Raw genomic sequence first — 15,988 nt, 5'->3', positions numbered from 1 at the left:
CCTCAGCTTCCGACACTCCAGGAAAAACAGCCCTGGCCTATTCAGCCTCTCCCTGTAGCTCCCTGTGACAACATCCTTGAACATCTTTTCTGAATCCTTTCAAGTTTCACAACATCCTTCCAACAGGAAGGAGACCAGAATTGCACAATATTCCAAAAGTTGCCTAAACAATGTCCTGTAGTCCAGCAAGTAGGTTAGCTGTTTTTCAGGATGTCCAAGAATGTAGGGAGGCTGTGGAGAAGGTAGCACTGACAGGGAATACTTGCGGACACAGAGTCGGGCTCAAGTGTGTATACTTCAACACAAGGAGTATCAGAAATAAGGTGGGTGAACTTAAGGCGTGGATTGGTACTTGGGACTATGATGTTGTGGCCATCACAGAAACGTGGATAGAAGAGGAACAGGAATGGTTGTTGGAGGTTCCTGGTTACAGATGTTTCAGTAAGATTAGGGAGGGTGGTAAAAAAAGGAGGGGGTATGGCGTTGCTAATTAGAAATGGTATAATGGCTGCAGAAAGGCAGTTCGAGGCGGATCTGCCTTTGGAGGTAGTATGGACTGAAGTCAGAAATAGGAAAGGAGCAGTCACCTTGTTGGGTGTTTACTATAGGCCCACCAATAGCAGCAGAGATGTGGAGAAACAGATTGGGAAACAGATTTTGGAAAGGTGCAGAAACCATAGCATAGCAGTCATGGGCGATTTCAACTTCCCAAATATTGATTGGAAGCTCTTTAGATCAAGTAGATTGGACGGGGCGGTGTTTGTGCAGTGTGTCCAGGAAGCTTTTCTAACTCAGTATGTAGATTGTCCGACCAGAGGGGAGGCCATATTGGATTTGGTACTCGGTAATGAACCAGGACAAGTGATGGGCTTGTTAGTGGGTGAGCATTTTGGTGATGGTGACCACAATTCTGTGACTTTCACCTTGGTTATGGAGAGAGATAGGTGCGTGCAACAGGGTAGGTTTTACAATTGACGGAAGGGTAAATACGATGCTGCAAACAGGATCTGAGGAGCATAAGTTGGGAGCATAGGCTGTCAGGGAAGGATGTCATTGAAATGTGGAACTTTTTCAAGGAACAGATACGATGTGTCCTTGATATGTATGTACCTGTCAGGCAGGAAAGAGATGGTCGTGTGAGGGAACCTTGGTTGACGAGGGAGGTTGAATGTCTAGTAAAGAGGAAGAAGGAGGCTTACATAAGGTTGAGGAAACAAGGTTCAGACAGAGCGTTGGAGGGATACAGGATAGCCAGGAGGGAGCTGAAGAAAGGGATTAGGAGAGCTAAGAGAGGGCATGAAAAATCTTTGGCGGGTAGGATCAAGGATAACCCCAAGGCCTTTTAGGCATATGTGAGAAACATGAGAATGACGAGAACGAGGGTAGGGCCGATCAAGGACAGTAGTGGGAGACTGTATTGAGTCGGAAGAGATAGGAGAGGTCTTGAATGAGTACTTTTCTTCAGTATTTACAAATGAGAGGGACCATATTGTTGAAGAGGAGAGTATGAAACGGACTGGTAAGCTAGAGGAGATACTTGTTAGGAAGGAAGATGTATTGGGCATTTTGAAAAACTTGAGGATAGACAAGTCCCCCGGGCCTGACGGGATATATCCTAGGATTATGTGGAAAGCAAGAAAGGAAATTGCAGAGCCGTTGGCAATGATCTTTTCGTCTTCACTGTCAATGGGGGTGGTACCAGGGGACTGGAGAGTGGTGAATGTTGTGCTCCTGTTCAAAAAAAGGGAATAGGGATAACCCCGGGAATTACAGGCCAGTTAGTTCACTTCAGTGGTAGGCAAAGTAATGGAAAGGGTATTGAGGGACAGGATTTATGAGTATCTGGAAAGACACTGCTTGATTAGGGACAGCCAGCATGGATTTGTGAGGGGTCGGTCTTGCCTTACAAAGCTTATTGAATTCTTTGAGGAAGTGACCAAGCATGTGGATGAGGGTACAGCAGTGGATGTAGTGTACATGGATTTTAGTAAGGCATTTGATAAGGTTCCCCATGGTAGGCTTATGCGGAAAGTCAGGAGGCATGGGATAGTGGAAAATTTGGCCAGTTGGATAGAGAACTGGCTAACCGGTCGAAGTCAGAGAGGGGTGGTAGATGGTAAATATTCAGCCTGGAGTCCAGTTACAAGTGGAGTTCCGCAGGAATCAGTTCTGGGTCCTCTGCTGTTTGTAATTTTTATTAATGACTTGGATGAGGGAGTCGAAGGGTGAGTCAGTAAATTTGCAGATGATACGAAGATAGGTGGAGTTGTGGATAGTGAGGAGGGCTGTTGTCAGCTGCAAAGGGACTTAGATATGATGCAGAGGTGGGCTGAGGAGTGGCAGATGGAATTCAATCCTGTCAAGTGTGAGGTTGTCCATTTTGGAAGGACAAATAAGAATGCGGAGTACAGGATTAACAGTAGGGTTCTTAGTAAGGTGGAGGAGCAGAGGGATCTTGGGGTCTATGTTCATAGCTCTTTGAAAGTTGCCACTCAGGTGGATAGAGCTTGTAAGAAGGCCTATGGTGTATTAGCATTCATTAGCAGAGGGATTGAATTCAAGAGTTGTGAGGTAATGTTACAGCTCTACAGGACCTTGGTAAGGCCACATTTGGAGTACTGTGTGCAGTTCTGGTCGCCTCACTTTAGGAAAGATGTGGAAGCTTTGGAGAGGGTGCAGAGGAGATTTACCAGGCTGTTGCCTGGAATGGAGAATAGGCCGTACGAGGATAGGTTGAGAGTGCTAGGCTTTTTCTCATTGGAACGGCGAAGGATGAGGGGTGACTTGATAGAGGTTTATAAGATGATCAGGGGAATAGATAAAGTAGACAGTCAGAGACTTTTTCCCCGGGTACAACAGAGTGTTCCAAGGGAACATTAATTTAAGATGAAGGGTGGAAGGTATAGGGGGGATGTTCTTTCCCAAGAAAGTGGTGGGGGCATGGAATGCGCTGCCTGTGGGAGTAGCAGAGTCAGAATCATTGGTGACCTTTAAGCGGCAATTGGATAGGTACATGGATAGGTGCTTAAGCTAGGAGAAATGTTCGGCAAAACCTCGTGGGCCGAAGGGCCTATTCTGTGCTGTATTATTCTATGTTCTATATCTATGCCCCCTAGTAATTGACATTTCCACCCTGGGAAAAAGACTTTGACTGTCCACCCTATCCATGTCTCTGATAATTTTATATACTACTATCAGATCCTCCCTCAGCCTCTAATGCTCTAGTGAAAACAATCCAAGTTTGTCCAACTCTGCTTATAGCTCATACACTCCTATCCAGGCATTATTCTGATAAATCTCTTTTGCACCCTCTCCAAAGACACTACATCCTTCCTATAGTGTTGTATCAGAACTGCACACAATTCTCCAAATATGGGTGACAAAAAGTTTTATACAGGTGCAACATGACTTACCAACTGTTATACTCAGTGCCCCCACAGATTAAAACAAGCATTCTGTACACCTTCTTTACCCATTTGTGCTGCCACTTTCATAGAGGTTTGGAGTCTGTATATCAATTTTCCTAAAGGTTCTGCCATTTATTGTATACGTTCCTCTTGCATTTGACCTCCCAAAGTGTATCACCTCACACTTGTCCAAATTAAACACCATCTGCATTTCTCCACCCAACGTTTCAACTGATCTACATCATGCTATATCCTTTGACTACCTTCCTCACTATCCACAACTCCACTAATTTTTTTTGTCACCTGTGTATTTATTAATCACACCACCTACAATTTAATCCAAATCATTTATATATATTACAAACGTCAGAGATCACAGCTCTGATCCTTGCAGAACATCACTGGACTCCAGTCAGAAAAATGTCCCTCCACAGTTACCCTCTGACTTCTATGACTAAGCCATATTTGTATCCAATTTAGCAATTTACCATGGATTAAATACGACTTAATCGTCTGGACAAGTCTACGCTGAGGGACCTTGTCAAATGCTTTAGAAACGTCCACGTCGACACATCCACTGCAATACCTAATCAATCATTTTGCCATTTCCTCAAAAAACCAATTCAAATTTGAGTCAAGACCTCCCGAGACAAAGCTATGCTGGCTATCCTAAGTAAATCCATTATTTTCCAAATGTGAATAAATCTTGTTCCTAATGATCTTCTCCAATAATTTCTCTACCACAGATGTAAGGCTCATCGCCCTACAATTTCCTGGATTATCCCTGTTGCAATTTTAAAAAAAAGATCAGCACTGGCTATTCTGCACTCTTCTAGGATCTCACCCATGGCTATAGAGGACACAAAGATCTCTGTCAAAGCCCCAGCAATCTCCTTTCTTGTCTCCCTAAGTATCCTGGGATAGGTCTCATCAGGTCCTGCAGACTAATCTAGCTTAATGTTTTTCAAGGTGCCCAACACTTCCTCCTTAATACTGACATGCTCTAGAAATCAAAATACCCCTCCCTAATCATACCATCATCATGTCTTTCTCCTTGGTGAAGTACCCATTAAGGACCTCACCCACTTCCCCTCGCTTTACTCATAAATTCCCTTCTTTGCCCTCAAATGGGCCTACCCTTTCCCTAGCTACCTCTTGCTCCTAATATATACATATGACTGCCTTGGGATTCTCCTTAATCATACTTGCCAAAGATATTTCACGGTCTCTTTTAGCTCTCCTACTTCCTTGCTCAAGTTTTTTCCTGCTTCCTTTATATTCCTCAAAGGCCTTGTCTGATTTTAGTTTCCTAAATCTTACATATGCCTTTTTCTTTTTGACAAAACTCTTTCAATATCGCGTTATGCAGGGTTCTGAATTTTGCCATTCTCATATTTTATCCTCACAGGAACAGAAACTAGAGGGCTTAGGTTTAAGGTGAAAGGGGAAAGATACAAAAAGGTCCAGAGGGGCAATTTTTCACACAGAGGATGGTGAGCATCTGGAACAGGCTGCCAGAGGTACTGCTGGAAGCAAGTATAATTTTATCATTTAAGAAACATTTGGAGAGGTACAGAGATGGGGTAGATATGGAGGGATATAGTACAAATGCAGGAAAATGGGGCTAGTTTAATTGTGAAAATTGAGTGGCAAGGGCAAGTTGGGCTGAAGGGCCTGTTTCCATGATGTAGACCTCTAAGACTATGACTCTACGACTTGACAAGACAGATGCAGACTGATATTATTTTCCTCTTGTGAATCCAGGACCAGAGGACATAATCCTAGAATAAGGGACAGCCTATTTAAGACAAAAATAAGAAGGAATTTCTTCTCTCAAAGGTAATGCATTTGTGGAATTCTTTATCTCAAAGGGCTGTTGAGGCTGGGTTGTTAAGTATATTCAGAGTTGAGATACAGAAATTTTTAATCAGAAAGGGACTCAAAGATCTTGGGAAACGTGAGGAATATGGAGTTGAGAATTATCAGATTAGTCATGATCTCACTGATGAAGAAGCAGAGTTGACAGGCTGAATGGCCTCCTTCTGCTCCCATGTCTTATGGTCTTGAAACTATTCAATGTCACCTTTTAGTGACATGAGCTAATTTTGTTCTATGTTCCCTCTATTTTAGCCTGCAGTAAAAATTATAATCAATACCGAGACTGCCATGTGAAGCTTTTCTTGGACAATTAGAAGCTTGATAGCTTAACAATTGTAGCATAATGGCTGTAAGTCTGCCAAATTGAAACGGTATGGTTAAACATCCAGAAAATGTACAGTTTGATTACATGAAATAAATTCAGTATTAAAATCAGAATGACATTGTTGCATCTGTACAAGTTTCAAGACAGTCACTGCTTGTACTACAGCTTACTTCAAACTATAAAACAATTGCGTTTTTTCATGAATATCTTATTTGAATCATTCAAGAAGCTGTAAGTACAGAAAATTAAAATATTTGCTCAGATTCATAAATACAATTAATTTTTTAAAAATTCTAAATGCTAAAAATACCAACATGTCATTTGACAACTGAATTGAATACAAAATGCATGTGCCGAAAACAAATGAATAGATTTCCCTGGAAACAGGCTTTTTGGCCCAACAAGTCCACACCAGCCCTCTGAAAAGTAACCCATCCAGACCCATTCCCCTACCCTATATTTATCCCCGACTAATGCATCTAACACTATGGGCAATTTAGCGTGGCCACACAGATGCGGGGAGAATGTGCAAACTCCACAGTCACCCGAGGTGGGAATTGAACCCAGGTCTCTGGTGCTGTGAGACAGCAGTGCTAACCACTGAGCCACCATGCCGCCCCGATACTGAAATACACTCAGTTTCAGAGATTCACTTCATTTAAAAGCTATTTTTATAAATGTGGCATTTTTCAGCTCTCCCAACAATAAGTATTGCCCCAAGGGACAATTTCAATCCGAAAGATTGGCATCAGCATATTTGGTTTAGCAAACAACGAGCATTCTGGGATTGGTTATGGAAGCACACCCTAGAATTTCTATCCATTTCATCGACAACATGGAAATTACCTTCAAAGGAGAAAGCAGATCGGTGTAAACGGGGCAACAAGACCATAACTGTTATCCAGCAATAGATCAGCAAGGAAAGTGATTTCAACAATATGACAAGTAGGTAAGGTTTCCTAACTCTCGCTTATCCTTTGGGTCAGCAAATGTCTAATTGTTTGTGGCTGAAAATGTTAATGAAGCAAATGCAAGCACTGAATAATGAAAAGTTGCCAAGTACTGTCAGAGATGAATAGCAAATATTAAAGCTGTAATTTTAAAAAAGACTAATAACTTTATCTAGTTCCTTTCCCTTATTTCATTATATGACAAAGTAATTTCTGACAGCAGGTTCAAGAATCTAATGTACAAACTTATGAAGTGCGAGTAGTAGTAGTCCATTCAATCTTGCTTTACCACTTACTAAGATTTGGATTTATCTGTTTCTATTTTGAATTCTGCATTCCCATTCACCCCTAATATCGTCTGATTCCCTTGCCTAACAATAATCAAACTCTCCCTTAAAAGGATAAGGGAAAAGGATGAGATTCTGATAGGAGAATGTATAAAGTTAGGCAGGAATTTAAAAAGAGGTCCTCGAAGGTAGTAATATCTAGATTACTCCTGGTGCTACAAGCTAGTGAGGGCAGGAAGAGGGAGATAGAGCAGATGAATGCATGGCTGAGACGCTGGCGCAGGAGAGAAGGTTCACATCTCTGCATAATTGGAATCTATTCTAGATTGCGTCTGAACTGGAAGGGGACTAATATACTTGCTAGAGCTGCTCGAGAGGATTTAAATTAATAAGGTGGGGGCGCTGGGATCAAGGGAAATAGTGAGGAAAGAGATCAATCTGAGACTGGTACAGTTGGGAAAAGGAGTGAGTCAAACAGTCAAGACATGCAGGAACAAAGCAGAGAACAAGGTGGAACTGATAAATTAAATTGCATTTATTTCAATGCAAGAAGCCTAACAGGGAAGGCAGATGAACTCAGGGCATAGTTGGGAACATGGGACTGGGCTATCATAGCAATTACAGACATGGCTCAGGGATGGACACCACTGGCAGCTCAACGTTCCACAGTACAAATGCTATAGGAATGACAGAAAGAGGGGCAATAGAGGAGGAGTGGCGTTTTGATAAGGGATAGCATTACAGCAGCACTGAGGGAGGATATTCCTGGGAATACATCCAGGGAAGTTATTTGGGTGGAACTGAGAAATAAGAAAGGGATGATCACCTTATTGGGATTGTATTATAGACCCTGTAATAGTCAGCGGGAAATTGAGAAATAAATTTGTAAGGAGATTTCAGTTATCTGTAAGAATAATAGGGTGGTTATGGTAGGGGATTTTAACTTCCCAAATATAGATTGGGACTGCCATAGTGTTTAGAGTTTAGATGGAGACGAACTTGTTAGGTATGTGCAAGAAAATTTTCTGATTCAGTATGTGGATGTACCTATGAGAGAAGGTGCAAAACTTGACCTACTCTTGGGAATTATGGCAGGGCAGGTGACTGAGGTATCAATGGGGGAGCACTTTGGGGCCAGCGACCATAATTCTATTAGTTCTAAAACAGTGATGGAAAAGAATAGACCGGATCTAAAAGTTGAAATTCTAAATTGGTGGAGAGCCAATTTTGAAGGTATTAGGCAAGTACTTTCAAAACTGATTGGGGGACGATGTTTGGATGGCTGGAAAATGGGAAGGTTTCAAAAATGAGAGAACGAGATTTCAGAGACAGTTTAGTCATGCTTGGATGAAAGGAGAGACTGGTAGGCGTAGGGAATGCTGAATGACTCAAGAAATTGAGGTTTTGGTTAAGAAAAAGAAGGAAGCATATGTCAAGTATAGACAGCAGAGATGGAGTGAATCCTGAGAAGAGTATAAAGGCAGTAGTAGTATACGTAAGAGGGAAATCAGGAGGGCAGAAAGGGGACATGAGACACCTTTGCAAATAGAGTTAAGGAGAATTCAAAGGGATTTTATAAATACATTAAGACAAGAGGGTATTGAAGGATAGAAGAGACCCCCCTCAAAGAGTAGAAAGGCAGCCTAAACGCAGTTCCACAGGAGATGGGGGAGGTACGAAATGTGTATTTTGCATCAGTGTTTACTGTGTAGAAGGACATGGGAGATATAGAATGCTGGGAAATACAGAACAACCTCAATTATCCAAATGCGATGGGCAGGGAGTATTTTGTTTGGATAACTGATTGTTCAGACAGTGGATAATATTTTTACAGGAACCTGAGATCTTGTTTGGATGATCTGAAATTCAGATAATTGATGTTCGGATAATTGAAGTTGTTATGTAGCTGTGACATCTTCAAAAGTGTCCATATTACAGAGGAGGTGGTGTTGGAAGTCTTCAAATGCATAAACGTGGATAAATTCCCAGGACCTGATCAGGTGGAACAGTGGCACAGTGGTTAGCACTGGTGCCTCACAGCGCCTGAGACCCGTGTTCAATTCCCGACTCAGGCGACCGTCTGTGTGGAGTTTGCACATTCTCCCCGTGTCTGCGTGGGTTTCCTCCGGGTGCTCCGGTTTCCTCACACAGTCCAAAGATGTGCGGGTTAGGTGGATTGGCCATGCTAAATTGCCCGTAGTTGTTAGGTAAGGGGTAAATGTATGGGTATAGGTGGGTGGCGGGTCGGTGTGGACTTGTTGGGCCAAAGGGCCTGTTTCCACACTGTAAGTAATCTAATCTAATTAAGGTGTACCTTAGAACTCTGTGGGAACCTACTGAAGTGATTGCTTAGCCCTTGCAAAGTTTTTATATCATCAATAGTCAACAGGTGACGTTCCAAAATTCTGAAGGTTGGCTAATGTGGTGCCACTATTTAAAAAAGGTGGTAAGGAAAAGCCAGGGAACTATAGATCAGTGAGCCTGACATCGGTGGTGGGCAATTGTAGGACGGAATCCTGAGGGACAGGATGTACATGTATTTGGAAAGGCAAAGACTGATTCAAGATAGTCAACATGAGTTTATGCGTGGGAAATCATGTCTCACAAACTTGATTGAGTTTTTTTTAAGAAGTAACGAAGAGGATTGATGACGGCGGAGTGGTAGATGTGATCTATAAGAACTCCAGTGAGGTGTTCAACAAGGTTCCCCATGGGGGACTGGTTGGGAAGGTTAGATCTCATGGAATACAGGGAGAACTAGCCATTTGGATACAAAACTGGCTCAAAGGTAGAAGACAGAGGGTGGTGGTTGTTCAGACTGGAGGCCTGTGACCAGTGGTGTGTCACAAGAGTTGGTGCTGTATCTACTGTTTTTCATTATTTATAAAAATTATTTGGATGCGAACATGGGAGAAATACTTAGTAAGTTTGCAGATGACACTGAAATTGGTGGTGCAGTAGACAGTGAAGAAGGTTACCTCAGAGTACAACAGGATCTTGATCAGATGGGTCAATGGGCTAAGGAATGGCAGATGGAGTTTAATATAGATAAATGTGAGGTTCTGCATTTTGGAAAAGCCAACCTGAGCAGGACTTATACACTTAATGGTAAGGTCCTCGGAAGTGGTGCTGAACAAAGAGACCTTAGAATGCAGGTTCATAACTCCTTGAAAGTGGAATCACAGGTAGATATGATAGTGAAGAAGGCATTTGGCATGTTTTCCTTTATTGGTCAGAGTATTGAGTACAGGAGTTGGGAGGTCATTTTGCGGCTGTACAGGAAGTTGTTTAGGCAACTTTTGGAATATTGTGTGCAATTCTGGTCTCCTTCCTATTGGAAGGATGTTGTGAAACTTGAAAGGGTGCAGAAAAGATGTTCAAGGATGTTGCCAGGGGTGGAGGATTTGAGCTGCAGGAAGAGGCTGAATAGGGCTGGTTTTCCCTGGAGCGTCAGAGGCTGAGGAGTGATCTTAAAGGGGTTTATAAAATCAAGAGGGGCATGGATAGGGTAAATAGACAAAATCTGTTTCCTGGGATGGGGGAGTCCAGAACTAGACAGCATAGGCTTAGGGTTTAGGGTGAGAGGGGAAGGATTTAAAAAGGATCTAAGGGACAATTTCTTCACGCAAAAGGTGATGTGTGTATGGAATGAACTGCCAGAGGAAATAGTGGAGGCTAGTTCAATTACAGCATTTACAGAGGGATCTTAATTATCCGAATATCGATTATCTGAATTTCGGATTATCTGAAGAACATTTCAAGGTCCCACAAAAATATTACACCAAAGATGTAAGTGTATTTGATTTACCTGTACTGAAGAACATGTAAAATATTGGCAAAAACAAAGAAACACAAGCAGCTCAAGCATCAGCGACTGGATATTTTTTAGGTAAGGGTTATTACACAGCCCTTTGCAAAAGTAAGTGTTTTACATTATCCCAGTCACTTCACTGGGCCAATCATGAAAAGAATGGCTGAGAATGTAAATGCATGCACGAGGCAGTGCTTTTGTCTTTATATCATGCAACTTAGTTCCCGGAAACTGGCAAATGCTCTTGTGATCGTGGAAGCTGTTTAGGACCTCGTTTAATACTGTCTTCAGTACTCCTTGCCAAATGTTAACTACTGCTGCATTTTAAAAGTTTTCTTATGTTATTATTGCTTTATTTTATTCATCATGTGAAATCTGTGTCCTCTTGTGTTCAATACATTAAAATTATAGATTTAAATAAATTATCAAGTGCAGCAGAGTTTTAGATCAATATGGCTTCCCCTGTTTAAGGTAAAATTGATTATTTGAATAATCAATCATCTGAACGAAACAGTGCCCACCCATCTCATTTGCAAATCAAGTTTCCTCTGTAAAAGGGATCTGGATGGGTAAATGAGCAGAAAGGGTTTAGGGGGATATGGGCCAAGTGCTGGTAAATGGGACTTGATTAGGTTAGGATATCTGGTTGGCATGGACGAGTTGGAGCAAAGGATCTGTTTCCGTGCTATACATCTGTAAAACTCTATGATTACTGATCCTCTCCAGCACTTTCTTAGACAGCTTAAACATCACACAACTGCTAGAAAAAAAAATCCTCATCTCAATTAGAAAAGGGCAATACTTAATTTTAAAACAGTGTCTCCTAATTCTGGACTCACCCATGAGGGTGAGTCAACTTTCCATGTCAACTTTGTCAAGACCTTTCAGGATCTTTCACACTTAAATTGAATCATCCCTCACTCTTCTAAACTCCAGTGGAAACAAGACCACACTTTCAAACTACCTCAAAACAAACCACTCATTCCAGGTATCAAATTAGTACTCTCCTCTGAACTGTCTCGATTACTTTGCATCCTTCTTTAAGTAAGGAGGCCAAAACGTCACGCAGTTGTTGAGATGTGGTTTCAACAAGAACATTACTGCACAGGAACAGGCCCTCAGTTGACTAAGATTGTACCAATACACGATGCCTTTCTGAACTAAAAACCTTTTGCCTTTATACCCTGCCTATTCATATATCTGTCGAGACATTATTTAAACGTCACTATTGTATCCTGCTCCACCACCTCTTCTGGCAGGGCATACCAGGTACTTATCATACTCTGTGTAAAAAAACTTGCCTCTCACATCTCCTTGAAACTCACCGCTTTTACCATAAATCTAAGTCCCCTAGTAACTGACATTTATACCGTGGGAAAATGACTCTGACTATCCATTCTATCCATGCCTTCTCAATTTGTAATCTATCAGATCATCCCTGCACCCTTCAGTGTTCAAGTAAAGATAAACCAAATTTCTAAAATTTTTCCTTATAGCTAATACCCTGTCAACCACTCCTGTACACTCTCCAAAGCCTCCCTATCCTTCTGCAGGTGTAGCATCTAGAAATATACACAATATTCGACATTTTGCGTAACTAAAGTTCTATAAAGCTGCAACCTGACTTGCCAATATTTGTACGCTATGCCTCAACTAATTAAGGCAAACATTCCATCTGCGTTCTTGATCACCTTATTCACTTACGTTACCACTTTGAGGGAACGTGAATCGGGTACTAAAACTGCTGCCATTTTCTGTATTCTTCCCTCCTGTAGTAGATCTTTCAAAATGCATCACTTTGCATTTGTGATTAAACTCCATCTGCCATTTCTTCACCCAAGTCTCTAGCATATCTATATATTTCTGTATTCTCTGGCAGTCCTCCTAACTATCTGCAGCACCCTCAGTCTTTGTGTTTTCCACAAACTCAGCAGGCAACTAAGATTCTCATCCAAATCACGTATATGTATTACAAACAACAGGGCTCCAAGCACTGATCTGTGTGGAACACCATTAGTCACAGATCTCCAGTCAGAAAAAAACACACTGTCACCACTGCACCATCTGTTGTAGTGGCACACCTTTTGTGAGTCATGCAATAGAACACCTAGATGCCTCTAAAACTTGGAATTCTGCAGTCATTCTGCATTTAAGAAGTACTCTACTTTTCCATTCTTCCCGCCAAAGTGAACAACTTCACATTTCTCACATTATACTTCATCTGCCAAATTTTGTCCACTCACTCAACCTATCTAAATTTGATTGTAACCTCATAACTTCTGGACAACACACCATCCTACCTCTCTTGGTGTTATCCGCCAAAATTGTGACCAGAATTTGCTCTTTTCATCTAATTCACGGATTGAAATTTTAAAACACTGAGACTCCAGCACAGGACTCCCACTCACATCATCCTGCCAATCAGACAAGGACTTATTTATGCATACTCTTACGTTTTTAGCCAATTTCTATCCATGCTCATATGTTATGCCATACACTACAAACTTCCTTTTTGTGCAATAGCTTTGACGTGGTACTGTATCAAATGCTTTCTGCAAATCCAAGCACAGATCAATATGCATGTACCTTATTTCTTGCTTCATTGATTTTATTAATTTTCTTCCATTTCTATGTGAAGTGTAACTTGGCTGCTTGCTATCTTCCCCTGACTTGCTGGCTAGTCCTCGGGTTAAAATTAATTAACTATACTTTAACAATGTCTGTGACAACATATAGTATATATTCTCAAAAAGAAAGTTTAAAATTTTAGTAGTGGCATTATTAACCAACAAGTGAGTTAAATAAGCTCGGTGCAAAGTAAGTTGTTTTAATACGGTGGCACCTAATAGAAATGATTACCTATTTTACAAGGAATACATGGACTTCCCCATGCAGCACCCAACGTTGAGCAGCATTCTGATTTCAGTGTGGCACCATTGATGTTTATTTCGCATTGTCCACCAATGTGTTGCAACCAGCATGTACCCTTAACAGTTTCTGTAAGAAAAATAAACATACTCTAGATGAAAACACTGCTTGGCAGAATTTCTTTCTAGTAACTAGAATAATCTTAAATTCCATGAATTTAAAAAAAAGTACATTAATAGAAAAAAATAGCAGGCATGTCAACTGTCTTACACTTGTACGCATGAACTAACACTGCACTGAATTACAATAAACACAGTTTCATATATTTCAAGTTCAAAACCTGCATTTCTTTGTTTAGAATAGGTAAAGAATCAGTGTAAAGACTGTAAGCCTTTTGAATGAACCACAGTATAGTGTAGCACTAGCTTTATGGCATAGAAAGGATTTTCATTATTTTATATATTCCTAGATAATAAGTCAAAAGCGTCGCCTCAAATACAGTATTTCATGCACTGTGGGACTACAGCCTAGTGAGATAAAGCCTGATGAGTTACTGACAATACAGTTGGAAATTTGGTTCAAAGTAGAAATTTGATCCAAAGGTGCCTGAAGTGAGGTTTACTGTAAGAAATAAACTCTCCAGAGCGAGAGTTGAGTGGGAGAGGATGAAAGGCATGGATCCAGAAAGGCCGATCTACAGTTAGAGAGTGATATCAGTAATACCCAAGTGTGGGGAAAGAAGGCAATTGGTAAATAGATTGGTGAATATTTATAGTCTTTAAATTAAAAATAATATTGTTAGATTGCATTTAGGTTTCCAATGTTTTTCTTTCTTAAAAATAATGGCTTAAGTATTAGATTGATACTTAGTTGGTTCACGCCAACTTTGAAATGTATCATCGTTCCAAGAGAATCCTGAAATACTGGCAGCATGGTGGCTCAGCAGTCTGCACTGTTGCCTCACAGAGCCAGGGACCTGGGTTCAATTCCAGCCTCGGGTGACTGCCTGTGTGGAGTTTGCACGTTCTCCGTGACTGTGTGGGTTTCCTCCGACAGTCCAAAGATGTGCAGGTTAGGTGGACTCGCCATGCTAAATTGTCCCATAGTGTCCAGAGATGTGTAGACTAGTTGGTTTAGCCATGGGAAATGCAGGGTTATAAGGATAGGGCAGGAGGGAAGAGTCTGGGTGGGATGCTCTTTGGCGAGTCATTGTGGACTTGTTTGGCCGAATGGCCTGTTTCCACACTGTAGGGATTCTATGAATCTAATAGTATGGGGAACATCTGCACTGCGTAGATTACAATGGTTTAAGAGGCTGGCAACGGCTATTTCTACTTCATCACAGCATACTTCCCATGTCTCTATTACACACGAAGCATGGGAATTTCAGCAGCCAGACATTCAATTTAAACTTTACGGCTTTTATTAACTTTTTTTTCTATTATCACCTCAAAGAAACCATTAAATATATTATTTCAAATTCATTTTCACGTTGTCAAAATGACATTTCTTGTGCAATAAAAACACCGTATTTGCCAATTATATTTCTCATCCACAGTAGATTAGTGGCATTTGTTCAGTTTTGAAAGAACACACATAAATGTTTACTTTTGGTAACATCAGTTTTCTGGTGTGGTACTATCAAGGCAATGAATTAGCAAGTGTAACTAAACAACACTCAAGAGAATGAGGAACATAAAAGATAGGATCAGGAGTAGGCCATTTGACCCCTCAAGACGGCTTAGCTATATATAATGATCATAGTTGATCATTGAGCTCAATACCTGGATCCCAACCTCCCATCTCTTGATATCTTTAGCTACAACAGCTATATCTATCTCTTTATTGAAAACGCAATATTTTGGCCTCAACCTGACATTTCTGGGATAGTAAGTTGCACAGGCTTACCACCCACTGGGTGAAGACATTTCTTCTCATCTCAGTCTTAAAGGGTTTGCCCCTTACCCTACACAAGACCCCTGGTTTTGGATTGCCCCACCATCAAACTAATCTGCCTAGTTCAATTAGAATTCTATAGGTTTCTAGAAGATCCCCTGTCGTTTGTCTGATCTCCAGTGAATATAATCCTAACCAGCTCAATCATTCTTCATGTCAGTCCTGCCATTCTAGCAAAAAAGCAGAAAAGTCACCAGACCCGAAATGTTAACTCTGATTTTTCTTCACAGATGCTGCCAGACCTGCTGACCTTTTCCAGCCAATTCGGTTTTTCTTTCTGATTTATAGCATCCAAGTTCTTTTGGTTTTTATCTGCCATTCCAGGAAACAAATTGGTAAACCTTTGCTGCACCCCCTGTATAGAAAGTACATCCTTCCTCAGGTAAGGAGACCAAAACTGCATATAATCATTAATTTGTTTTTTGATAGGTAGATCCATACTGCTTTTTCTTCCACAAAAAATAGTTTGTTAGAGCTTCTTTGCACTCAAAACGCAGTTGTTATTT

The 15,988-nt window shown here is 41.1% G+C and overlaps 1 protein-coding gene across 1 annotated transcript in view; it reads right to left on the bottom strand.

The window, feature by feature from the left end:
• LOC132834735 (fibrillin-1-like) overlaps window positions 1–15,988 on the bottom strand; it is a 589,699-nt gene that overhangs the window by 221,392 nt on the left and 352,319 nt on the right. Inside the window, exon 21 of the mRNA XM_060853700.1 lies at window positions 13,518–13,655. Coding sequence (XP_060709683.1) covers window positions 13,518–13,655 — 138 coding nt within the window. The remainder of the gene's footprint in view (window positions 1–13,517; window positions 13,656–15,988) is intronic.

Source organism: Hemiscyllium ocellatum, chromosome 42 (assembly GCF_020745735.1).
Source record: "Hemiscyllium ocellatum isolate sHemOce1 chromosome 42, sHemOce1.pat.X.cur, whole genome shotgun sequence".
NCBI classification, from domain to species: domain Eukaryota; kingdom Metazoa; phylum Chordata; class Chondrichthyes; order Orectolobiformes; family Hemiscylliidae; genus Hemiscyllium; species Hemiscyllium ocellatum.
This window is presented reverse-complemented; position numbering and strand designations above follow the sequence as displayed.